Source organism: Caretta caretta, chromosome 3 (genome assembly GCF_965140235.1).
Source record: "Caretta caretta isolate rCarCar2 chromosome 3, rCarCar1.hap1, whole genome shotgun sequence".
Taxonomy (NCBI): Eukaryota; Metazoa; Chordata; order Testudines; family Cheloniidae; genus Caretta; species Caretta caretta.
Window position 1 is genome coordinate 86,271,095 of NC_134208.1, and position 27,252 is coordinate 86,298,346.

At 42.4% G+C, this 27,252-nt stretch overlaps 1 protein-coding gene across 1 annotated transcript in view; it reads left to right on the forward strand.

Moving 5' to 3' along the window:
• Window positions 1–27,252, forward strand: part of SLC16A10 (solute carrier family 16 member 10) — a 170,196-nt gene extending 142,944 nt beyond the window's left edge. Inside the window, exons 4-6 of the mRNA XM_048844782.2 lie at window positions 7,435–7,578; window positions 18,912–19,140; window positions 23,224–27,252. Of these exons, the coding sequence (XP_048700739.1) occupies window positions 7,435–7,578; window positions 18,912–19,140; window positions 23,224–23,459 (609 nt within the window). The 3' untranslated portion in view covers window positions 23,460–27,252. The remainder of the gene's footprint in view (window positions 1–7,434; window positions 7,579–18,911; window positions 19,141–23,223) is intronic.

The following is a 27,252-nucleotide window of genomic DNA, read 5'->3' on the forward strand; positions in this document are numbered from 1 at the left end:
TGCATAGCAGTCTCTTGGAACTAAGAGCAGTTATTGAGCCTGCAATGGATTCTTCTCTTATATCGTCCTGACATGTCCAGATAACATCAGAGAACATTATGGCTGTCTTCTATATAAACAAACAAATGAGGACTGAAATCTCTTCCTCTCTATATAGAGATGATTCAGTTATGGAACTGGTGTATCTGGAGCCACATCGTACACTTAGGAACATACCTCTGAGGTGCATAAAACTCGCTAGTGGATAATCTCTCAGTAGGCACTTTTTTACTGACCATGAGTGGCAGATGCACAATTCAGTGCTAAATGAAATCTTCACTCATTGGAAACGCTATCTTGGGACTTGTTTGCCTCAGTGATGAACAAGATGTTCAACATCTACTGCTCCGCAGCAGCACTAAATCAGGACTCCAAGAGCAATGTTCTTCTGCTATCCTGGACAGACCACCTGAGCTATGCTTTTTCTCCCATCCACTGGTACTCCAGATCCTGCAGAAGATTTGTCATGACAAAGCGCAAGCCATTCTCATTGCACCCAAATGGCCTTGACAGTTCTGGTTTCCGGACCTCCTACAAATGTCAGCCTGTTCTCCTGTAGGCATTCAACCCTTCCCCGATCTACTAACTCAGTAGAATAGTGGATCAGACATCTCAATCCTGACTCTTTTACCTCATGGCCTAGTATTTGGATGGATTCAGACTTAGAGCATTCATGTTCGAGGGCCATTCAAACTATTCTCAATCACAGCAGAAAAGACTCCACCAGAAAATGCTACCTAGCTAAATGGAGGCATTTCTCCACCTGGACACAACAAAACCAGTTATACCCAGAGACAGCAGGTATTCCTGTTATTCTAAACTACCTCCTCATTCTCAAGACATCAGGCCTTTCTGTTAGCTTGCTGTGGGTCCATCTAGCAGCAATTAGTACCTTTCACCCTCGGGTAGAGGGCTATTTATTCTGTTTTTACACACCTGATAACTAAATTCCTTAAGGGCTTCACTAGGATCTTCCCACAATGGTGAAGGCAATGTCGTGGGGCCTCAATTTCGTAATCTCAATACTTAACCAAGCCACCCATTGAAATACTGACCATAAGTTCAGTGTCCCGCCTTCTGCATTGCGATCACATCAGTCAGGAGGGTGTGTGAGTTGCTGGCACCTATAAATGATCCACCATACACTACTTTTCATAAAAAGAATGTATCCCTTCAGTTCTACCTGAAACTTACCCCTGAGGTAATTTCAGAGTCTCATATGAAGCAATCAATTCAGTTACCAGTTTTGTTTCCAAAACCTCATGCCTCTTGTGAGGAGAGGAGGTTTCATTCTCTTGATGTCAGATGAGCTTTGGCATTCTATCTGTGACAAACAAAAGCAATTAGAAAAATGCCTAGATTATTTGTTGCCTTAGTAGTACAAACTCAGGGACAAGCAATATTTGCTGAGAGACTCTCTAAGCAGATTTCTGGCTGTATATTCCTTTGCTGTTGGTTGGCACATCTCTCTCCCCAAGATGTGCTGAGGGCCCATTCCACTACAGCACAGTTTAGCTCAGTAGTATCTCCATGAGAAGTGCCTATGCTAGATGTCTGTAAGGCGACAGCCTGGAGTTCTATCCACACCTTCACAAAGCATTACACTTTAGTCCAAGCCTATTCTGCAGATGCAGCCTTTGGAATGGCAGTACTACTGACATCTATACCATCTGCATCCTCACTCCTCCCTGCTATTTGTCTACTGCTTACCAGTCAGCTAAGTGTGGAATACACCTAGGGACCAGCACTCAAAGAAGAAATGGAAATTACTTACCTGTCACTGGATGCTCTTTGAGATGTGTGGTCCCTGTCTGTATTCCACTACCTGCCCTCCTTCCCCTCTGCTTCAGATCATGATTGGATTTGCAGTAGAGAAGCAACCAGAGAGACCAATCCACACTTCACTTCATATCCTTTGTGCTGAACACGAGGAGCTCCAGGGCACAGGCATGGACCAGTGGATGCTGCTTGCAAGATTTCTGATCTCAGGCACATGATGCACATGTGTCGCCCAAGGAAAGATGTGTGGAGTTCAGATTGAGATCACAGACATTGAAGAACCTCCAGTTACAGGTAAGTAACCTCCATTTCTCTGATCTCAAGTCATTTAGGTTTTTAAGAAGAGTGTAGACAAACATCTATCAGGGATGGTCTAGGTACACTTGTTCCTGCCTCAGTGTGTGTGGATGGAGTGGGTGTGGATGGATTAGATGACCTCTTAGGGTCCCTTCAAGCCCCACATTTCTATGATTCTTGTAGCTCTTTTTCTGAACCCTTTTTAATATGTCAACATCCTTTTTGAAGTGTGGACACAACAATTTAACAGTGTATTTCAATAAAGGTCTCTTAATGCTATATACAGTGGTATTAACACGTCCCTACTTCTACTCAATGTTATCTTGCTTATACAGCCAAGGATCATATTTGCTCTCTTAGCCACTGCATCGTGTTAGGAGCTCAAGTTCAGTTGGCTATCCACCAGGACCCCTAAGTCCTTTTCTGAGTGACTGCTTTCCAAATTAGGGTGCCATCTTGTAAACATAACCTGCGTTCTTTGTTCCTAAATAGTCGACCTTGCATTTAGCTGTATTAAAATACATTGTCCGAGCGAGCCTAGTTTACCATGCAATCCAGATTACTCTGTAGAACTGACTTTTCCTTATTGTTTACCGCTCCTCCAATTTTTATATCCTCTGCAAACTTTGCCAGCATGGATTTTAATTTCTTTCCTATCATTTGATAAAAATATTGAATAACATTGTGCCAAGAACTGACCATTGTTTCAGTAGATCCCCACTAGATATACACCAACTGGATGGTGATACCCCATTGTGTCTTCTGATTGTGGCTGTCTTCTGCCACAATCAGGTTTCCCCAGTACTCTGTCATCTCCTACAGTCTTGTCCCATGACACGGACTGTAAATGTTTAATTTTCATGTGTTTTATGTTGTAACATGTTGGAAGCAAACTTTGTAAAATATTTTTTTAAATGTATTACATGTCCCCTTATGATCCTTTTTTCCCCATTTCCATCCCTTAACTCATTGTTCCATTCCTTTTTGTGTATATCTTGGTGTAAATTTTGCTTTCTGTTTCAACTTTTGTTTTAGTCTAATTTTTCTAATAATTTAATAATTTCTAAAATTCTTAGTTTTCTCTCCAGATTATTCTTCTGATCACTCATTTCTCTTCAAGAACTTTTTCTGACTCTGACATACTGGGGCACAATCCAGACTAGTGAGAGGGGCATTGCATCCCTGCCCTGCAACTTTGAGTGCCTTACAATGTCTTGCTATAGTAGGTCCCATCTGGGACACTCACAAACAGCCTTCCAGCATGCAAGCCACACCCTGAATATCTGTGTGTAACTGCAGCCTGCCAGCTACATCCTGGCTCTCGCCAACCTTGGTTATACTGCAGGATGACCCCAACAACACCGCAGTCCCAGATCTTCTACCAGGAATGTATGTCCTGTACTGTTCAGCCCTCTCCTGAACACTACAAATATATTAAGTCCATTATTCCTTTAAGAGAGTAATATGCCAGTTTGTTATCTTAAATAGTTATCAAGACACTTCAGTTTAAACACGCTGGATTAGATAAAAAGGTAAAAAAAAGTTTAACTACAAAGAGAGAGATTTTGAGTACAAATAATAAGGCATAAAAGTCAGAAATGGTTACAAGAAAAATAAAGATAAAATGCTTACTAGTGCCTAACTTAACAAACTATATTAGATTCAAGCAAAGTTTCTCACCACATGCTCCAGCAGATTACTGACCAAACTTTCAGGTAAAGACCTCTCCCTCAGAGTCCAATGGCTGTTTACTTTTGTCTTCTCGGGTGAGGAGAATGAGGGGGGTAAGGAGAAAGAGAGGGGTAACTTGGTGTGTTTGTCCATCCTTTTTATAGTTTCAGTCCCCTTCTTGAAAAACATTTCCAGCTGAGAACCAGGAGACAGAGTCTATGTGGAAGATATTCCCTTGCTGTTTTTCTTTAACCTGTTTGAACTTCTTTTGTTTTCCCTTCCTGCTTGATGACTCTGTTTACTGCTTAAATGCAAATTAAAGCAAGCACGCATTCCTTTGTTTAAGACAGACCTGTTTACCAACTTCTGGTTGGGCAGGGCTGTAGGGTTTGGAGCATGTGTTAATAACATCATATAGGGGAATCTTATAACTTCACATAGTGTTGTCACACACGTTTTATCAGGACAATACTGACCAGCCAATTATGAGTTTTCAAATGATATATACTTTGTATAACGATTATTACAATGGTGTATAGGGTGTGAACATGGGTGTATTCCATCACAGACTCATCAACTTATTTTTTATTTAAATGTTCACTCTACTTTGTGTGTATATTTATATTCTTTCATTCTGGTTTTCGTCTCTCCCCTTCTGTATATTTTCTCTAACACTAATTTTTAGAATTTATATGGTCTGTTTTTCAATTTGATGTTCAGAGTGGCAAATCAATTTTCCTAACATCCTTGAGAAGTAGGTATTATTCTCATTTTACAGATGGGAAAACTGAGGTATTTTCCAATGTCAGATTGTTATCCAAGTAACAAGTTGGTGTCAGAACCATGTTCACAGTTGCTGATTCCTAGGCCTGTACTGAGACCACAACTTTTTTTCTATCCATGCTTTTCCTCGTGTGTGTCCATCCTTAATCCATGTTCATTCCATCTTCTCTATACTATTCTCCATTTTGTTCCACTCTTCCCATTCAGAAATTATCTTCAATCCAGTAGGATTTTACTGTTGCTGCAGAAGTCTGGGGACAGAGAGTGCCTCTTGTGTCTCCTGCACAGTAGATGAGTGGTCTTTCTGGATCCTCTCACCCCACTTGCTGCAGGGTACTCCACTCTGACTAATCAGTGTTGCCAACTCTTGTGATATTTTTGAAAAACTCGTGATACATGGCATTTTTTCTTAAAGCCCCAGCTCCTTGAGGCAAGTCATTATGTGAAAATCTCACCTTTAAGTAAGTTTCTAGCCTCATGATTGAGAAATAAATCTTGAAACTGTGACCAGAGTATACTATGAAGTTTCAGATACCAGAAGGTAAATAAAAAGAACCCCAAACTTATTTTTAAGCCAATCTCTTGATTTTTTTTTAAGTTCTGATTGTCACGCTGTCTACCTCAGGGCAAACGTCCCAAACTGGTGGTGTGTTTTATAATTAGATTTCACCAAGCCAGTGACAAATGTGAACTCCTGGATCACTGTAATAATCTTACCATGGAGCCACAGACAGTCCCTTTAGACAGTCCAGTCCACCTTGCCACCCAGACAAACTGAACTTTGTGATAAAATGGTTACTTACACCAAAAATGACATCACATTTAGGTTGCTTTCAGTCCCAAGAAATCAGTCACTTACCCCAGATCAATTGGTACGCTAGATCAGCGGTTCACAAACTGTGGGTCGTGACCCCATATTAATGGGGTTTCCAGGGTGAGCTTAGATTTGCTGGGTACTGGAGCCTAAGCCAAAACCAGAACCCCACTGTCCAGGACCGAAGCTCGAGCCCCACCACCTGGGGCCAAAGCCAAAGGGCTTCAGCCGTGGGCAGTGGGACTCAAGTTACAGGCCCCCTGCCTGGCTTTGGCTTTGTCCCCTCCTGCCCAGGGTGGTGGGGCTCAGGGTTTCCCCCCCACACCTGGGGTGGTGGGGCTTTGGCTTTGGCTCCACCCCCAAGGGCAGTGGGGCTTGGGCAGGCTCAGGCTTCAGTCCTCCGTCCTGGGGTCATGCAATAATTTTTGTTGTCAGAAGGGGTCACGGTGCAATGAAGTTTGAGAACCCCTGCTCTAGATCTTACGCCAAAGACAACTGGTAGCCAGTTCTGTAGTCAGCTAAGGCCACGTCTACACTACCCGCTGGATCGGTGGGTAGTGATCGATTTATCAGGGATCGATTTACCGTGTCTAGTGTAGACACGATAAATCAATCCCCGATCTCTCTGCTGTTGACTCCGGAACTCCACCACTGCAAGAGGCAGAAGCAGAGTCGACGGGGGAGCGGCGGCTGTCGATCCTGTGCCGTGAGGATGCGAAGTAAGTGATTCTAAGTTGATCTAAGGTACGTCGACTTCAGCTACGCTATTCTTGTAGCTGAAGTTGTGCATCTTAGATCGATTCCCCTCCCCCCCCAGTGTAGACCAGGCCTAAGTAAAGGTTTATTAGCTAAGAAAAGGAAATGAGAGTTATTGAGAGGTTAAAGCAGGTAAAATATGTGCACAGGTGAGTCACAGTTTGTAATTCCAAATGGTGGAAATTATGTAATAAACTGCCAGTTTCTCCAAAGTCTTTTCAAGGTATGCAGATTGTCTCTGGGGATCTCCACTTTGTATCAGGTACACTTCCCTATAAGGGTCCAGTCAGTACAGAGATGCAGGATCTTTCCTTGAATCCATAATTGTAGCTTCTCACTGAGAACAAGCTGACAGTGTCACTACCTATGTGGACTTTTCTTTTGATGGTGGCGTGAGAAATGAATTTTGAGTCTTTGACCTCCAGTCATCACACATGAGGACCACTTGCTACAAAATTAGCATTTTTCTGTTAAAGTTCTACATTTGTATTCTACAAGGCTTCTTTCTCATTTGATGGGTTATTTAGTTACAGGGCTGTATACAATGTAAATGTTTGCTACTGTGTTATAATGGGATATGGATAAGTGAAAACAATGCAAGTAACATCCCACCAGTTTTCATGAAGTTTAAACACCAGATACTCTTATACCTTTAACAATCACTTTGATCTATATACTAATACACAAGTGAATTGGCCTGGGGCTCTGGTACAAGCTGGCACCTGATCTGCCAGTGTCACATTGACTCATGACTTTTGAAAGGGTTGGAATTAGCAATACTGCTAATACAGCAGGGGTCTCTTATGTCTATAATCTCCACTCTGCTCTCAGCCAATTGGCAAGGACATCTCCTGTCTTAGAGAAAAAAATATTGTGGTGATACTCACCAACTGTGTTTTACCTTCAGACCTGACAGTGTGAGCAATACTGACCAGGGAAGTGAGTTCTTCGGGAGTATAGGTCCTGGATTCCCAAGTCCACCTTTTGCTTTGTTGGGTCAAGCAAGCCTTGTAATTGAATAACTGTGAATAGAATAGAATTGACCAACACCCTTTTAAATAGTTTCTATTGTCAGTATCTCATGTGGCATTGATCAAACAGTTAAAAAAATTATTTTTTTATAACCCCTCCAAAACAGAATTGGTGAACTTTTTGAGAATTAAAACATTGTTGAAAGCGGGGGGTGGGGCGGGTGGGTTATAAATTGTTTTTCAAAGATTTTTTATTCTTATTATTCTATTTCCACATCATTTTCTCTGCCCATCCCCTTTTTTTATTTTTATTTTTTTAAACAGATGAAACATGTAAAAGAGAGGCTTGGCGAAAATGTACAAGAAGAGGTGCTTCTGCTGTGTCTTGGCATCACTTCAGGAGTCGGACGATTGATCTTCGGCAGAGTTGCAGATTATATTCCTGGTGCAAAAAAAGTTTATTTACAGGTACAGCTTCTGCATGATGATTCAGTAGGCTAACAGTCAGCTTTGTGTACCTTTTCTTATTCTGCTAGTTAATATTTTTGGCAGTATGTGTGCAATGCACAAATGAGGTGCACATGTTTGCTGCTACTAACAAATGTTGGAAATTTTTGGTGCAGGAAAATTGCAGACTTGCCCTATTGAGAACTGTAATTCTCATGAGAAATTTCAGAGAAAAAACGCTTCTTTTTCTGTGTCATAGCAAGACTTTTGTGCATTCCATAACTGACTTTCAATTTCATTGGGAAAAATGGGAAGCAAAATGACTGTGATTTTTGCCTTCCTGAACCCAGAATTGTCCACTAGTTTCACCAGCATTTTTTGAGTACAACTCTAGTGGCAACATGTGAAGTTGTGTGCCCCTCAAAATAACTTGTGTAATTGCATGAAACTTTACTTATTTGAGGCAAATGTCACTGTTTTTGGTATATCATCATCCTTCTATGTGCATTACTTTTCCTCTGAGTTAGAGAGCATTTCAAAGCAGGCAGCTTGTCTGCCCTGCCAACTAGAAGAAGGCACTATACTTACAGGAAAATGCATTTTTCTAGATCAGAGGTGTACAAACTACGGCCCATGGGCCACATCCTGCCTACGGGACCATCCTGCCCAGCCCTTGAGCCCCCAGCTCCTCCCCTGCCTTCCCCCGCAGCCATGCTGCCACACCAGCAGTGTGACTGGCTCCAGCCAGGCAGCAGGGCTGTGAGCTCCTGCCGCTCTGAGTGGCATGGTAAGGGGATGGGGAGCGGGGGGGTTGAATAAGGGGCAGGGGGTAGTCAGGGGACAGGGAGCGGTTGGATGGGGTGGAGGTTCTGGGGGGGTGGTCAGGGGATGGGGAACGGGGGGGTTGGAGAGGCATGGGAGTGGATGGGGGCAGGGTAGTCAGGGGACAGGGAGCAGGGGGGTTGGATAGGGAGTGGGGTCCCGTGGGATGGTTAGGGGTGGGGGTCCTGGGAGGGGGTGGTCAGGGGACAAGGGGGGGGTTGGATGGGTTGGGGGGGTCTGAGGGAGGCAGTTAGGGGGCAGGAAGTGGGAGGGGGCAGATAGGGGACAGGGTCCAGGCTGTTTGGGGAGGCACAGCCTTCCCTACCCAGCCCTCTATACTGACATTTTAGGCTTCAGAATAACATTCCAGGCTTCGGAATGATATTCCTTGTATCCTTTTATATAGATGAAACCATTCACACCCTTGGGAGTTTGGTTTGCAAGGGAGTTTATGAACTAAACCCTAAAATTTGGTCTGCAGGAACTGGAAGTGAACAGAATTCCTTTAAGTTTTTAAAATTCAAACCTTTAGGCAGAATGTATATGCAGTTACCAATACCAGGGTCCTCCAGGACTAAGTGCGTGACTCTCTAAATCTTAGAACTCCTTTTTACCTTTGTTTTTCAAGGAGGAGGAGCTGGTGATCTACCTCACTCTTTCCTCCTAGAGGCAGGTGGCCACAGATCCCATGCTGTTTGGAGGTTTTAGATGACTTCTTCCTTCCCAGTAGTGTGCTCAGGGAGCAGTAGTTATGGGAACAGATGCCTTTGTGAGCCCTTTGATGAAGGTTTCTGAGGGAACAGGATGTGCTAAGGACCCTTGCTTTCAATAGCGAGAAAACTCTTCTGTTTCCAGCTGGTTCTGTTGAGCTGAAGTTCAACAGTAATCTGTAATCTATGTAGAATAGCAGCTAGAGAACTGTTTTGGGGTTCCCTAACAACTACATGCTAGAAAACATACCCTATAATACCTAGGGTATGGATGCTAAAGAAGGGTTTCCTGGTGATACTGCACTAAAGATTTTAGGGCTTTTCTTGACCCGAGTCAACTAGTGTCATTTGGCAGCAAGTTATGTTTTCCCTATTCCTTAATGTTCTGTTCCCATGCTAATAAGACCTTGTGAATGTTAGATATGTATCTTAAAGACCCCGATGGAGGAAGTGGCTGTTTGTCATCCCCAAAAACCCCAGGGAAGTGGCAAAAGGAGCTACTTGGCCCATGCAGAAAGGACAAGGAAGCATATTACTGCCCCCCAAGCCTACAAAGACACCTAAATTTGGGGGGAGAGTGGAGGCTCACAAGTTTCCCAGCTGTGCAAACAATTTTGTTTCATATTCATGAACATAGTTTTGTGAAAGCTTTGGAAAATATGAGTAGGTTTGAGGTTTAATGCAAATATTTTGCACAGCTCTAGTTCTGAAAGGTTTTTAGGTAGTATTAACCACTTCAAAAAAGAATGGGAAGAGAAAGTAATTCAGAATAACAAGAGAGACATCTAATGGATTTTAATTGTACTGCATTCAATGGACAGTTCTGCTAGATGGACAAATCTTTGTTACCATGGCTATGTATGCTTACTCACATTTAAGAGATTCAAATGGGGAGGATGAAGGAACACTGAATATACTTTTGGACTGATTTATAACCTACTGTAACACTTAGGAGATTTTATTATTGCTATGACCAATTGCAAATAGGCAGAAAAGAGAAGTTGCACGTAGTTTAAAAGCCACCACAATCTTATCTCTTCGTCTGAGTTTGACAACATTGCAGTTGTCAAACTTGCAATAATACTCATTAAGTTCTGTGGCTGCATCATTTATTTTGAAGCATCAATTTCCTTAGATGGCTAGGGTAAAAACTCTGACTTTCTCTTCCAGGACATAGATTTTACTAATTAAATGACTAAGGCTCTTCTCTTTGAACTAATTTAAAGAGAGGAGGCGTGTGCTCTCTCTGTCTTATTAAGCCTGTCTCCTGCATCTGTCTCTTCTGCCTCAAAGCAGCACTTTTAAGAGGGGGAGTGAGTATTCACCATGTCTCCAAAGTGGTATGGTAGTTTTTGAAACAGTCCAACAGTAAATTCAGTGTTCCTTCATCCTTCACATTTATATCTCTTAATTGAGAGAGTAGATGTGGATAATCATGGTAAGTGAGATTTCTTTGGCTACAGAAAGACGGGCAGTATTTCACAACAGTATTGCAATGTGCCAGTATCTAACATCTTCAGCAACTCTAGTTATGAATTAAATGGCTGACTAATGCAACTAGATATCTACTTCCTACTAAGATTCTACCATCTTGTAGTGAAATGATTTACAAGGATTCTCCTTTGCAATTTTTTAGCTATCTGCTACATTTTCTTTATCCTTCTTTGGGAAGTTGCTTTGTTTTGTAGACACTTGCTTCCTAAACAAGTTGTTTGGTTCCACGACAATGCCACCTGAGTCTTTTAGCCTATCAGGGTTAGCGTTTTATTTTCACTTCTGCTTTAACCACAGCAGGCAAAATGCACTTGAGTACAACCCTAACTAAGATCAATCAGTGTGTGTGTGTTTATGGTTTTGTTTTTTATTTTTTTGGGGGGGGGGTGGCAGAAGACACCTAGAACTTGAGGTCTATTCTGGATAGTGGGAGACAAAAAGAAGAGATATAAAGTTTTCTGAATCTATCTTTCCTCCATGGGCTAGTTATTTGCCCTTGGTTCTATGTAAAATGTATTTCCACATTATCACTTTTCCAATTAACAGTGATTGTGATCAAGGGATTCTTATCATATTCTGTCTTTCTCAGCCTTTTACTATTTAACTATTAAATGTCACGGATAAGGTTGATTCATCTTTGTCTATACTTGAATGATTGGTTAATCTGAACTTTGTCTAAAATGGTCACCACCACTTTGTCTAAAGTGTTCACTGGTTTTTCCTCGCCCAATGGAAGTTGCTTTGGAACACAACTGGAGGAAGGGACAATTATTGACAATGTTTTTATGTCACCACAGAGATTTTGCTTTTATAGGAGCAAAATTGTACTGCTCTTAGAAGAACAATATTGGACTACATCAGCAGTCCTCTGCTTACACTCAGCCATGATTCTATCTCCTAGAGAGGTGATCTAGTACTAGAATTTGTGGAAACTGTAATATAGGCAAGTCTCTGATAGCCAGACCTATTTCTGCCACTGTTTTAGTTAAACCTGCTGAAAAACAAGTCTAATTGAAGCGGTGGCAAAAATTAATCTGGCTGGCAATGTCTTGTCTATACTTTGGCTCCCAAGAGTTCTGCAGAAGTCGTATTAGAACTAGTGGGAATTCTTTTGTAAATCTCCCTAGTGTAAACACTGCCTAAAAAGTCTTCTGTGGTTCTTCTTTGAGTAGTGTCTCTATAGGTGTTCCACTGCAGGTGTGTGTGCCCCTGCGGAGATTTTTGGTAACAGTGTCCCGTTGAGACCACGCATGTGCCCTCCCTTGTGGTCTGCCTCCAGGTTATTTAGCACTGCACTGGAAGAAACCCCCCCACACACTTCCTTCTCTACTGCCTTTGGCCTTAGATGGAATGAGCAGTTGTCTCTTCCTTATCTGTTGTCATTAGCACAGCAATTGTAAACAAACAAAATTAGCAAAATTCTTTTATTTTATTCCTTTGGGTTAAAAAAGAGAGAGAGAAAGGAAAAGAACTTCAATTTCCTGCCCTGTCTGGGGGCATTCCCCTTTCCCCCTTGCCCCCAGGCATCTGTAGACTCATCATTTTTTATATTCAGTTTTAAAAAAAAAAAAAGAAAAGTAAAGACGATGTTCTTCTGCATTCCTCCCTGCTAGAGGATGACAAACCCCTGCCCAGAGGCATGCCTGGCTCTCTCTGCTCCAAGCGGTGCCTCTCTTGCCAGGAGTCAGTTCCTGTAATGGCCAGACACTTACTGTGCCTGGGAGACCCTCACAGAAGTGCTTTACCTGCCACAGCTAAAATGGCAGCCTCACAGGAGCTGGGAGCTGAAGTAAAAATTCCTCCCTATGGAGAAAACACTTCAGTCTGCAGGGGACTCAGTTGGGTGCTGACCCCGGACCATCCCTGGAGCCTTCACTTCAAAAGGGGTCGAGTGGAGAAGAAGAGAAGGGGTGGGGGGGAAAGCCACCAGCAGACTCCCCCTGGAAAGGCTCATAAAAAGAGCTCCTCTGAGCAATTGGCTTGCCAGAGGGGTTCCCCAGTGCAGCCATCTCCACACCGATCCCAACACATGCATTCCGAGTAGCTGGCCAGCCAGTGGAGCTCCCCAGAGCGGCCACCTCAGTGGGATGACAGCACCAATGAGGGGGCCCCTGCTGTGAGTTCTGCTGTGGCACCGTGGCAGCTCTGAAGCAGGCACCCAAGAAGGGATCTCCTGCTGTCAGCTCTACCCTCCTGTGAGCGCTGCTGCCACACCATGCACACCGTCCCCACCACACCGAGGGGCTTCGCAGTCAGGCTGTCAGGCAATGGTACCGCCGCCTAAGGTGAGGGGACAATTACCGTACCATCTGTAAAAGAGCGGCACAGAGAAACCCTTTGGTACCAGGTGTAACAAAACTCCCATCTAGGAAGTGTTCTGCACCTTCCCAACCATTAATACTGACAACATACTACAGACATTCCTCTGTGGTACCACATGAGCCCATGGTAACACACGTGCTGTGGTACTCTGGAGACCTGTGGCCTCAGTACCCAAGGACAGACAATTACCATGCCACAAGTACTCCTTTTCTTTTTGCGGATGCAGACTAACATGGCTGCTACTCTGAAACATCTCTAAAATAATGGCACCAACAAACTTTCTGTACTGGGCACAACAAAACTCTCATTTAGGGAGTGCTCTGCCCAACTATCGGTACTGACAACGTACCTTAGACATTCCTCTGTGGTACCAAATGAACCCATGGTACTGCATGAGCTCTGGTACCCTGGAGACCTGATGATTGGGGAAGAACCGCAATCCCCAGTACTTCGTACCAGGACCCCGGTATCGAGCACATCCTGGCACCGAGAATTGCTCTTGGCACCGGGCTGTATACTGCCAATACCCCAGTCAGCACCACCCTTACCCAATGAAGAATCTGACACTGGCCAGGAGGAGATCATTTCCCTGGCCCTCATCGTGGCCCACCGTCAAACTACAAGGACCCTCCCCAATTCCATCAAGCCAACCTACAATCTCGGTACGGGCCCCCTGAGGTAAGCCCACCACCCATGCCTGCCTTCCTCCCTGGCCCCAAAAAGGTCATATTATAATTCTTGGGTGATGTACACACACATGTCGTGACCATCCCCGGTGTCTCTCATGGAGAGTCCACCAGGTGGTTTGCTACAGCCTGGCTGTCCAGAACACCTGAGTCAGCGCAGGAGGAAGCTTTTTCAGAACAGGAAAAAAAACCTGAAGAGAGAGCTCCCCCTCCAGCACACTTCTCATCTCTCCCAGATGAGGCTGTGCTGCCCACCCCTCATCACTAGGTGAAGATTTTAAGAACTTTCTGGATCTTACCAAGAGGCTGGCAGACAAGCTGCAGATTCCTCAGGAGGTGGCAGATACACATCACAAGTTGGTGGAAATTCTGCACACCACCTTCTCATCTAGAATTGTCCTCCCAATTAATGAGGCGATTCTAGATCTTACCAAAGTCATCTGGCAGACATCAGCCTCCATCGCACCATCCAGCAACAGAGTGTAAACAAACAAAAAAACAACAAAAAAAACCCCTACCCAAAGAGGCAGACTTTGTTTTCAACATGTGCAACCCAACTCCATCATAGTGGATGTGGTTAATGCACGAAGCAAGCAACATGATGCCAAGTCAACTCCATATGATCAGGGTTGGCCAGATGGCATATTCGTCGACAACATTACTGTTTAGAGTCATAAATTATCAAACTGACATGGCCAAATACAATTTTATTAATTATGGGCAACCCAGTGTATTTCTGGAACATTACTGGAAATGTTATACCAATAAAATAAAAACCAGCAGGATCTTATTAAAGGGGAAAAGGCAAAATACCACATTTATTGTGAATACAGAAAGAATCATAGTAAGCAGTTAGTTATAGCTATAACATTCCATTCAATCTCATATTTATTCACACATTCATTCATACAAACACACACACACACGTTCTGCAAGGTTATCATAGTTACCAGCCTTAGAGTTGCTCATGCCAAGCCACTGGCCAGGTGGCCTGGACATGAGGAGGGAGCAGGGCCTCGTCAGATGCACATCTGATGCTCCTGGAAGTTGGTTTGCAGAATCAGACCCCAAAGTTCTCACTTTCTAGAGTCCATTTTTATAGGCATTTCTTCCTATGCTAGTCTATGGGAATTGCTTCATCATGCTGTTGCTGAATCAATCAGCAGATAGCACATTCCTGACGGCTCCGTGCTGCCAGATGTTATCTTGTTCTTTGGTTCTCCCATCCTTGAGGCTGTTGGGTGGATTCCAGTCTGCCCTCTGGGGGTCCTCTGGTTATTTCCACTTGACGCCTTCTTCAGCCGATGGACACTGAATTCTTAGGCTGGCACCTCCCTGATCATTCAGTTATTATCCACACCAAGCATCCATCCACATAGATCTCTATTTTAATCACAATTGTTAACAAAGCGAGATGAATACAACAAAAGGGCGGGGAGTCTCTGGGTGCTGTTTCTGTTGTTACAGAGTATTGCTTTGAGTCTCTCTCTGTGTGAGTAGTTATTGTTACAAAGAATTGCTTTGAGAGCAGACTCTGTCTTAGAATGTACTAACACAATTAGCAGCTTGCAAGTTTCACACATAGAGGGAGAGAAACAGTACCAAAAACCAAGAGACCTCTTAATTAGTAATACCCTGGAATTTAAACTATGGGGAATCAAACTCATTTGTGATTTTAATACAGAACTTCTTTAATATGATCCAACAGAAACACAAAAAGAACAGATTCAGGCCATTCTTAGAGATGGTCAGTTAATAGCCAGATTGGGCCTAGAGACAGCACTGGATGTAGCTGTTACAGCTGCCCGCCCAGTCTCCATGACAGTGGTACTGAAGCAGGTTGTGTTGTTTTTGTTTTTTGGGCTACACCTCTCTAGATTGCCCAAAGAGCTACAGACTTCCAGTTTGAAGGGCCAAACTGTTTGCGGAGAAGACAGATTTTCTCTCCACATACTGAAGGATTCTCGGACCACGTTACACTCCTTAGGAATCTACACTGTGGGACAGAAGAGAAGATATACCTCTGAACCACACCACAGATCACAATCTTTTCAATACCCACCATCTCAGTGCTGTTATGAGCCACAGCGTAAGAGGCCCAGGGCTCAAAAGTGGGAACAGTCTGCACCCCAGTTTGTGACCTCTCAAACTGCCTCTTATAAGCACTTTTGAGGGTCTGAACAGTGATACCTTACAGCATCAGCTGCCATCTATACACCTGTCATGCCTCTCAGAAGTCACCTTGCCCTACTTTACAGCAGTTAGGACCAGCTCTAAAGCAAGGAGATTTATTTCTAGCCCTGAACCTACAGGGTTTCTGCTTCCGTATCTCAATACCACCATCATACAGGAGATTTCCTACTGCTTACCTTTGGGGCAGGATGATTTTCAGTACAGACTGCTCCACACAGGGTATTCTCCAAGGCTCTCTTCATTGTAGCGGCATACTAACCTTAGTATCAACCTTGATGCAGTATAAGCAAGAGCATTCCTCTCGCTACCCACATTCACCACCCTGGGACACGTCTCCCTAATACACTGGGGAGATCACCTACACAACCACAAGGTTCAAGAAATGGCCTTCCACAGAAATGACCTTCCATATCACTGTTTTGGGGCTAAGGGCTGTCAGGAGTGCCTGTGCACACTTTCTGCCTTTCATCAAAAACAACACACAAAGGTCATGACGGACTTAATGTGACCTGTATGTTTTGTATAAACCACCAAGGAGCTGCCCGATCTCCCTCCCTCTACAAGACAGCACTTAAACTTTGGAATTGATGCACCCATCACAATGTGCTCATCTCAGCTGTCTATCTACCAGGGATACAGAATGTCACAGCCGACCGTCTCAGTTGCAATTTTCTCACCACAATGAGTGTGTACTGAATTCAGAGGTGCTTCAAGATGTATCCGCCCTTTGGAGAACCCTGACTATGGATCTCTTCATTACTTAACGGAACAAGAAAGGTCCTTGTTACTGCTCCAGGGCCCGCCTCTGGAAACATTCACTGGCAGTTGCCCTCATCTTCCCATGGGACAGGGCCCACTTGTATGTCTCTTCCCAGTTTCCTACTCTATCCAAGATTCTGTTGAAAATTCAGAGACAAAGCGAGAGTTATTCTGATTGCCCCTCTTGACCATGACTAGTCTGGCTCCCTTACCTGACACAGATGACAGTATGCCCTCCTGTTTCTCTTCAGCCCATCCCTCACCCACTCTCTCAAAACAATGGGCTGACCCTTCACCCCAACTCATGGGTCCTCCACCTCCAGGCTTGGCTCCTTCTTAGTTCCAAGGCTTAGAGGCAGAATGCTCTGACAAGCTGAAAGATGTGTTGCAACACAACCAAAAGTTGACCACTTGACATACTTATCTACAAAATGGAAATGACTCCAAGTTTGTGTCATGTCAAACACACAGACCCAACCTCATCTTTCCTCTCTCTGATTTTGCACTACATTTTAAACTCTCACTCAGCTTCCTTAAGGTTCATCTCGCGGCGAAATTGGCTTCCCACTTGGTGGTTGCTCACCCACTAATGCGTAGATTCTTTAAGGGCATTGGGAATCTCTTCCCGCATCTGACACCACCGACTCCAGTCTGGGACTTTAACCTAGTGCTCAGGGCTTTGACTAGACTGCCCTCCGAGTCCAGGGCAACTTGTTCTCTCTTACATCTGTCCATGAAGACAGCATTACTAATTGCCATCACCTCAGCTAGGCACATAGGAGAAATAGCGGCCCTGATGGCACATCCGTTGTTCACTGACTTTTTTTTTAAAAAGACAAAGTAACTCCAAGGCCATATCCCAAGTTTCTCCCTACTTTCTCTGCACTTTCCATGTGAATCAACAGATCCGTCTCCCTTTTTTTCCCCAAAACCACATTGTGACAACTGGGAGACAATTGTGCATGTGCTAGATATTAGAAGGACATTAGCATTCTACTTGGACAGGACTAAGGAATTCAGGAAATCCCTTAAACGTTTCCTTTTGTCCACAGAAAGATCCAAAAGCTCTGTGATATCAGCTCAAAGACCATCCAAATGGGTCTCTGGTTATATTAATCACTTATCAAGGGCGCAGCTTTCTTCCGTCCAGAGTCCATATGCACTCCTCAAGGTCAGTTTGTACCTCAATCACATTCCGTAGGGATACCCCTATCTCAGCAATCGATAGAGCAACGACTTGGGCCTCTGCCCATACTTTCGCAGAACATTATGCGATCACTGAAGATTTGGACGCTCACACCATCTTCGACTTCACAGTACTCTCTGTAGTAAAAGACTCCACTCCGAAGTCCCAGCCTCCAGTGGTGGGTACTGCTCGGGAGTCACCTACAGTGGAGCACCCATAGGGACACTACTCAAAGAAGAGGAGGAAGTTACTCAGCTTGTGCAGTAATGATGGTTCTTCAAGATGTGTGTTCCTATGGGTGCTCCACAACTCAACCTCCTCTCCTCTACTTTGGAGTTGTCTATAGGGCTCTGTGATAGAGAAGGAAGTGTGTGTGTGGGGGGTTCGCCCGTGGAGTGCTAAATAGCCTCAAGGCAGACCACAAGGGAGGGAGGGCACATGCGCGGGCTCAATGGGACACTGCTACCAAAAATCTCTGATCGGGGTACAGGGGCACACATACACCTACAGTGGAGCACCTATAGGGACACACATCTCAAAGAACCATCGTTACTGCACAAGGGAGTAACTTCCTCTTAATGGTACATAACGGACTTGGGAAATCCTCCCCCATGAAAAACGCTTTCCTCTGTTCTGGCATTCCTATGAAAAGTACTGATCTCTGCAGATAATTCACAACACCCCGATTCCCTGAATATGCTACATCATGTTACAATGCCTGAAAGCGGTTTATACTCCTGGTGGAATTCTGCACTACTGCGCAATGCAGAATTTGCACAGAAATTAATGTTCTATGCAGAATTTCCTTTTCCCTCCACACAAATGGGTTGCAGAGCTGCTAGCTGCTACTAGGGCTGCTGGACCCTAGTAGCTCGCAAATAGGAGACACTGCCAGGATGGGGAGGAGGAGCTGGATAGTTCCCAGCAGCTGCAATTTTTTTAAAAATGTTGATGTACATGGAAACTGAGTCATCCATCATTACTCTGGAGTAAGTAGTAGAAACTTTGGTGGGAAACAAGGAACTTTTTTGTGGTTCTTTTTGTTTTTTGGGGTTTTTTTAATACAATTAATATTGGCAGCCAATTTAATTCCTCACAGTTGTTATGAAGCCTGCATTTACTCCCTATTTTAGAACTCTCATTGATTTGATGTGTTTTTTTTATTTTTTTGACATTGTCTAGGTCATCTCATTCTTCTTAATTGGCCTGATGTCCATGATGATTCCACTGTGCCATGCCTTGGGAAGTCTCATTGCTGTCTGCCTCTTTATGGGTCTATTCGATGGCTGCTTCATTTGTATCATGGCTCCTATTGCCTTTGAGCTAGTCGGTGCACAGGATGTCTCCCAGGCCATAGGATTCCTGTTAGGACTCATGTCAGTACCTATGATAGTTGGTCCACCCATTGCAGGTAAATGTTGGGACAGTCTGTAGTCTGTTTATCTAACATAGATCTATTTACATTAAATTTGATTTTTCAAATATTCATATTCTGAATTCAAGATGAGACACAAGCTTTTAAGATGAGACAAATGCTGAAGGTTAGTTGTGTGCCATTTTGTTTGGTAGGGTATCTTACTTTTGTCCTTGAATTCTTATTTGTCCTTGGTATCTTCAAACATACAAGTATAACAGTTTGCCCTCCCAAAAGGAAACACAGGCTTTCAGGTTGGGTTTAATGATCTGTATTTTCCCCATTTCTGAGTGTACAGGCCGTAACCTGTAGTCCTCTGATCGTATGCGCAACCAACTTTGACTGCGTCTTCACTGCACGCCATTGGCAGCAGCATGTAGGATATGTATAACTACCTGCGGCAGTGAAAGACAGGCTCCATCCACATTGCGATGTGTAGCTAGATGTGTCAGTGAAAGGCTTTGGCGGGGGGAAGCAGTGGGGAAAGGTTTTGCAGTGGGGAACTGCCAGAATCTTTCCCCTCTGCTGGAGTCTTTCATTGTGACAAGGAAAGGCTCCAGCAATGGGGAAACAGTGGGTCACTACCCTGCTAAAAATAGCATTATAGACAGGAGGAGGCACTGCTTGAGTGAGTTGGATACATACTCAAAGGGTTCAGGTGTGGCCTTATTGTACCCACCTAAGCTGTGCCTCACAATCTACACTGCTGCTTATACGTGTGCTAGAGGGGCATGTTATGTATGTACTCTACACACTGCTGAAAGCAGGGTGCAGTGTAGACATACTTTTAGAAACTATAAGCAATTTTCACTGGGTTCCGAAATTTCCACATGCATATGTGAGGAGAGAGGCTGCAGTTCACTTAATTGCTTCTTAAAAACAAAAGAATTGGCTCCAAAGGGTATATCTACACTGCAATAAAATACTCAAAACAGGCCCATGTCAACTGACATGGGCCGGCTGTGGGTGTTTTACTGCAGTGTAGACACACCCAAAGAGTCCAGTTCCTGGATAGTAGAATGGTTGCCATAATGCACATCCTTGCAGATAGGGTTTTAAAGTTTGTGTGTGGTATAATAAGGGTAATGTTGTTTAGGCTGGATAGGTCTGAAAGGAACACAAGTTCCCCAGAAAAATGAAATGTTATTGCTCCTTTTTATACCGTCTTTAGCATTCATGCATTTTGCTTGCACTCAGTCTGATTGGGGCCTTTGTATGCTACCATAATATAAATATTTAATAATAATTAAAAAGGGAAGACTAGTAGGATGTAATTTAATTGAGAACTATAGTAGGATAATAATTAAACAAAAATTTAAACTAGACTAAATTAAAAACTTGCTCAAATTACTTTAATCAACTATCATTGATACTTTTGGCACGTCTATACTTACCTCCAGAGCGATTGATCCAGCGGGGGTCGATTTATCGCGTTTAGTGAAGACGCGATAAATTGACTGCTGAGCGCTTTCCTGTCGACTCCGGTACTCCACCAGAGTGAGAAGCACAGGCAGAGTCGACAGGGGAGCATCAGCAGTCGACCTACCACAGTGAAGACACCGTGGTAAGTAGCTCTAAGTATGTCGACTTCAGCTATGCTATTTTCGTAGCCGAAGTTGCATAACTTAGACCGACTTAGCTCGTCTATTCCCCCCCCCCATCCCCCGCCCAGTGTAGACCAGGCCTTATGTGGCCCGCTAACGTCATTGTATTACTACATATGTTTTTTAAATCTTTGCGTGGGTTAATAATTTTAGTTTACATTTATGACAGAAATGACATCAATTGTAACGCAAGATACCTCATTCTAAGGCCAAAAGAAGCCAAATATGATTTTACACTTGGACATATTTTTCAAGATTAAACTGTTAGCTTTTGTGCAGTAAAATGTACTAATAAACAAAACGTTCATTATACTTTTTAATATTCACTTTTACAAGTTCATCATTTATTTGTTTCTTTGTGAAAGTTAAAGATTATGACTTTTAGGGTGAAGGTTTTCTCCCTAGAGAGAAGTCAACTTATTTTAATCTTTCTATTTCTAAATTATAGCCCATTAAGTGAGTAAAGCAGGACAACAAACTTCAGTGTTTTTCCCATGATACACAACATGAACATGACACTCAATCTTTGGGAAAGGGTTTGTCGCTCAGAGGGCACATGGTTTGCATGTCTAAGTTCCCAGGTTTAGCCTAAGAGCAAACAGATAGCCCAGAAGAAAAAGGTTATCCTGTGACTTAAGGCACTGAGCTGCAGGAGACCTAGAATCTTGTCCTGTGCTTTGTCACAGATATCCGATAGGATGTTGGACAAGTCGCTTAAGCCAGAATTTGGAGAATTTCTAGTGGGCTCCCACAGCAATTGGTTCTCAGCCAAAGGTTGTTTACAATTTTTATATCTGGAAGAAAATATAAAATCACTGTTGATAGTTTGCAGATGATACAGATTGGTGAGCTGCCAAATAATGATAAAGGCAGTGGTACAGACTGATCTAGATTGCTTGGTAAATTGCGTGCAACCAAATGCATATTAATATAGCCAAATGCAAGCAATACACCTAGGAACAAAAAATTTAGGCAATATTTACATAATTGAAGGAGTACACCTTAGAAAGCATTGACCATGACAAGGATCACAGGGCCATTGCTGATAACCAGCTGATTGTGAGCTCCAAATGTGGTGCTCTGCTAACCTGATCTTTGGATGTAACAGTATGGAAATACTGAGCGGCAGTAGGAAGGGGATATTAACTCTTTGGCCTGGCTACACTTGCAAGTTAGAGCGCATTAAAGCAGCCCCAGGCGCCCTAAATCCCAGTGTGCCCACACTGGCAAGGCACGTAGAGTGCCTGGACTCTGCCGTTGGAGCGCTCCTAGTAATCCACCTCCACAGAAGCATAAAGCTTGCTGCGCCCTGGCTGAAATGCCCAGGCGTCAGTGTGAATGAGGTGTTGCATTACTGCGCTGTGATTGGCCTCTGCAAATGTCCCATAATCCCTTGAAGTCAAGTGGCCACTCTTCTCATTGTTTTGAAATCGGCTACCCTTTCAAAGCTCCGTTTCTGACAGCTGGTATGCTTATCTGCTCCGGGACAAAGCAAGCCATTACAATGGAATGCTGCTGTTGTGAGTGTGTGTGAGCGGCAGGGGGGTCTGCTGCTGTCTGAACTTACAAGACAGCATGCTGACACACTCTCAGCCCCCCAAAACACACTCCCTGTCACACTCCACCCCCCACCCCGATTTGAAAAGCACAGTGCAGCCACTTGCACACTGGGATAGCTACCACAATGCACTGCTCTTTGTGGCATTGCAAGAGCTGCTAATGTGGCCACGCTAGTGTGCTTGCAGCTGACAGTGTAAAAACACGGCAGCGTTTTCCCTGCTGTGATCTCCGAAGGTTGGTTTAACTCCCAGCGCTCTACATCTGCAAGTGTAGCCATGCCCAAATTTATGTGGCATTGGTTATACCACTGCTGAAATAATGTATCCAGGTCTGGTGTCAACCCTTTAATAGGATGTTGAATAGTTGGAGAGGATTCACAAAAGAGCCACAAGCATGATTTGTCATCTGGAAAGCACATTTTACAAAGAGAAACTATGAAGGAATGCAATCTCTTTAGCATATGTAATGTAATGTTTGAGAGCCAGCTTGATCAAAGACTATTATTACCTGCAGAGGGAGACGATATCCTATTTAATTTATCAAAGACATAACAAGATTCAGTAGCTAGAAGTTTCAATCACAAGTTCAAAATGGAAATAAGGTTTTTAACAGTGAGGGTAAGATTTTCATTCATTAGAACAGATTTTCAAGGGTAAATTCTTCATCACTTGGAGTCTTTAAATCAAGACTGGATCTTGTTCTAAAAGATATGCCCTAGTTCAGCCACCCATTATTGGACTAGATAAATAAATCATTAGGTGAAATTGTATACAACCTGTGTTACGCTGGAGGCCAGACTAGATGATCATAAATAGTTCCTTCTAGCCTTAAACTCTCTGAATCTATGAATAAGCATGCTTTGAATAAAACCACAGCTGCTACATTACATATTAGTGATAATTCTCTATTTCCCCAGGTATACTGCGTGACTACCTAGGTACCTATGATGTAGCATTTTACCTGGCTGGAGTTCCCCCCATTATTGGAGGAATTATATTATCTTTCATCCCATGGGTTCACGAAAAGAAGAAGCCAAAAGAGAGAGAAAAAGCTGTTGATGAAGAAACAACTAAGAAAATGCTGGAAAATGAAAGCACTTCAGTCTCAGGCACATCAGAAAAGCCCAGTAAAGAATCTGAATCTGTTGTTTGATGTTTTATCTTTCCACTGGACTGAATTCATTTTTACAGGAGCTAGATAATAATTCTGGCTTTGAGTTGAAAATATTATATTATTTTTAATGGAACGTGTGTTCAGATTGCAGAAGAAAACTGCTAAGAGCTAAGAATCTTTTGTACCACTGAGTAGCTTTCTTAGGAGTCCCTGAGTCTAGTTTCAATCCATATTTTTATGGCATTTGAGGTTTTATAGTATCAGTGTGCACCTGCTCGTGATTCTGTGTTTAGGGAGATTATTGTTCTAATCTATCACAGCATGCTTCTGGAAGTGTGAAATCTGTTTAGTTTGATTCATTGACCCTTCCAGGATGGCTTCAATAATTTTAGTCCATCAAGTAGAGGCAAATTCTTGTGTTGTTTTCCTGGAATTTCTAGTACCTCTTATGACTGACTTTTGTTTTAATTTCTTATGCCATTTTAACAATTTTTAAAACTCTTTATTATGATAATGAATAGTGATCTTTTTTTGATCCTCTAAACTCTAATCCTTGCTGAAATTATTTTGCTTTGGGAGCTAAATTATTTAACAGATCCTCAGCTTTACTTTCTCTTAATACTCCAACCTGGTCCATTTGCTTAAACCTACTCTGGACCACTTCTACGTTTATTTCTCGGTAGCCTGAATATAGAACATTTTAGGATAAGTTTGTGATAATACATATATTAAACACTCAAAAAGTGAAGGGTATGAACTCACACAGGCAAATAAATTCAGAATTAAGGCTGTTAAACCATTATTACATCATCCTTTGTGCCCCAGTGCTCCAGTGAATCTAGTTCTTTTTCAGGTAAACTTCAGAATAGCTCTTAGTCTTAAAACCATACGAAGTGCAATACTTGGGTACAATACCATGAGTTAGACAAAGCCAAATTCTGAATTTCTGTGGTTTTTTTCAGGATTTGACTCTTCAAAAAACAACAAAAAGACATCTTTAAGGGATACATTTTAAGTGTGCAATAAGAAGCAATTGTTCATACCAATAAATGGAAATAGCTCTCTATACATAAGAGCTATTAAAGCAACATTAAACACATTGGGAAGTGATTTTGCACTAAGTGAATATGCAGCTTTATTATAGGCCTTTAAAATTTTGCACATGTGATACAACTCCATCTTTTCAAGAAATAGTAGAGAATTTTTGCATGCACAATTACTTATCCTTAACATATCTCTTATTACTTGTGTTCTCCTTGGTATTATATATAGTTTATCAAACCCATACTTCTGAAAAACCTATTCTTCTGAAAGTTACTTTTAAAAAAATCTAAACAAAACAGAGTGCTTTTCAGTTTATCATGATTACACTTGCAAATATATTGCCTCTGTTTGGATTTGCATTGACAATGCAGTGTAACACTGAAATAGATATTCATTACCCAGGCACACTCATCGCCATCTATTTTAGTTTTCCTGTGTTAGGTGTGACTTAGCAAAGAAGCTGTTAAGTGTTATCTGTTGAAAATATTACAAAAAAATTCCATTGAAAGTAATTACATAAGTATCCTAACTATTAAGAGCCAGATTTTATAACCCTTATTCACAATTGCATAATATTATTGATTCATTTCAGTTTCTACTCAACATGAGCAAGGCTGTCAGAATCTGGCATTAAAATGGGAAATGGTAAAGTGATATTTATACCCCTTGGCAGGGGTAGCCAACTTGTGGCTCCGGAACCACATTCAGCTCTTCAGAAGTTAATATGCAGCTCCTTGTATAGACACCGACTCTGGGGTTGGAGCTATAGGCGCCAACTTTCCAATATGCCGGGGCGGGGGGTGCTCGCTGCTAAACCCCTGGCTCTGCCACAGGCCCTTCCCCCAATCCACCCCTTCCTGTCCCCTCCCCTGAGCCTGCTGTGCCCTTGCTCCTGCCTCCCTACCCCCCAACCTCCTGCATGCCACGGAACAGCTGATCAGGAGGTGCTCGGGGAAAGAGGGGAAGGCGTTGATCCTCGGGGCTGCCAGTGGGTGGGAGGCACTGGGAGCGGGGCAGGGGAGCTGATGGGGGCTGCTGACGTATTACTGTGGCTCTTTGGCAATGTACATTGGTAAATTCTGGCTCAGATTGGCCACCCCTTGGGAAAGATTTTCAGAAATGCCTAAGAAATTTAAGACTCTTAATGGGACTTGGGCTCCTAAATCTCTCACGTACTTCTGAAAATCTCCTTTCATTGTAAGTAGTGTTGCTAGTTCAAATTCCCATGATTCTTTAATTACAGAAATTACATTAGCAATCACGTTATTCTTGTTCTTATGTTTCCTTCCAGGTAATGTTGTTCAATATTGCGTATTATCATTACAATACACCCTGATAATGCATAGAAACCTATGTGTAAACCACTGTATTTATTTCAGTTGACTTTTGAAATGAAAAATTAATATTTATCACAGTGCTGACAATTTCAAAAACTTGTTTGCAAAAAGCTAAGAATAACCATCTAGCACAAATTCTATTTGAAATGGTCAAGAATTGAACAGAAGATGGAGCCATGGGATCCTGCAGGGATCTGTACTTGGTCCAATGTTATTCAATATCTTTATAAATTATCTGGAAGAAAATATAATACTATTGCTGCAAAAGTTTTGCAGATGACACAAAAGTGGGGTAATGGTAAATAATGGTAAAGAGTGATCCAGATCACTCTGCAAAGTGGGCCCATTTGAAAAACATATTTTAATACAAGCAAACGCAAGGTCATACATCTAGGAACAAAGAACGTGTGTCACAATTACAGGATGAGTTTACAGCCGTTTGGAAAGAAAGGACTTGAGAGTTATGATGAACTGAATGTGAAATGTGGTGACTAAGAGCTAAAATCGTCTTGGAATGTATAAATGGGAATATTGAGTAAAAATAGGGAGGTGGCATTAGTTATGTGGATAGCATTAGATTGATCATTGTGGGAATACTGTATCCAATTCTGGTGTTCACATTTTAAAAAGAAAGTTAAAAAATGGGAAAAGCTACTTAGATAGCCATGGAATCAATTTCTTTTGAAAGCTTATCCAATCTCTGGCAAGATAAACAATAGCAATCTTCTCCCTTTCACATGTATTCACTGTTGCACATGATCTGGGCATACAGATTTTGAAATTCCCAACAGAGATTCTGGATATCAGACGGCCAATGCACTCAGTACTTGAATGTTGTAGCTTTGGCTTACAGAAATCGGTTTGCTCATTAGGCACTCAGATACTACAATGATAGGCATGGTATAAGAATCTAACTGTAATAGATTTATGGCTTTGGTTCCAGAATCAAACACAGGATGTATGCAATGGAGCGTAGAAGAACCATTTTCAAAAGCAAATTTTTGTCTGAACACCCAGTAGTTGAGGAAATTTAATTTAGGTCCTTATTTTTTAATAATGACATAAGTATAGCACCTTTATAATTCCACATAATGTTTTTATTAGTGTAAACTTGGCTGACATTTTCAATATGCCTTTTATTCTTATATATGAAAGGTGTCAAACATTTTTAAGAATTTCAGAATTGTGTATAGTAATCTTAGACTGGCTATATTTTATATTACTGTGCGTGCTAATATTGAAGACACTGACAAGTGGTTGACTGTATTTGTAAACACTGTATTTTGTGTATTATTTTGACACCAGTTAACATTCATATTGCTAGCATTAATTCCATGCTTTCTAAATCTGATTCATTAGAAACATAAGGATTGAATGTTTCCTGTTGTTCATGGTGCTAAAATAATTGTAATCAAAATCTCAATTACTCAGAATAAAGTAGTGTAACTGTA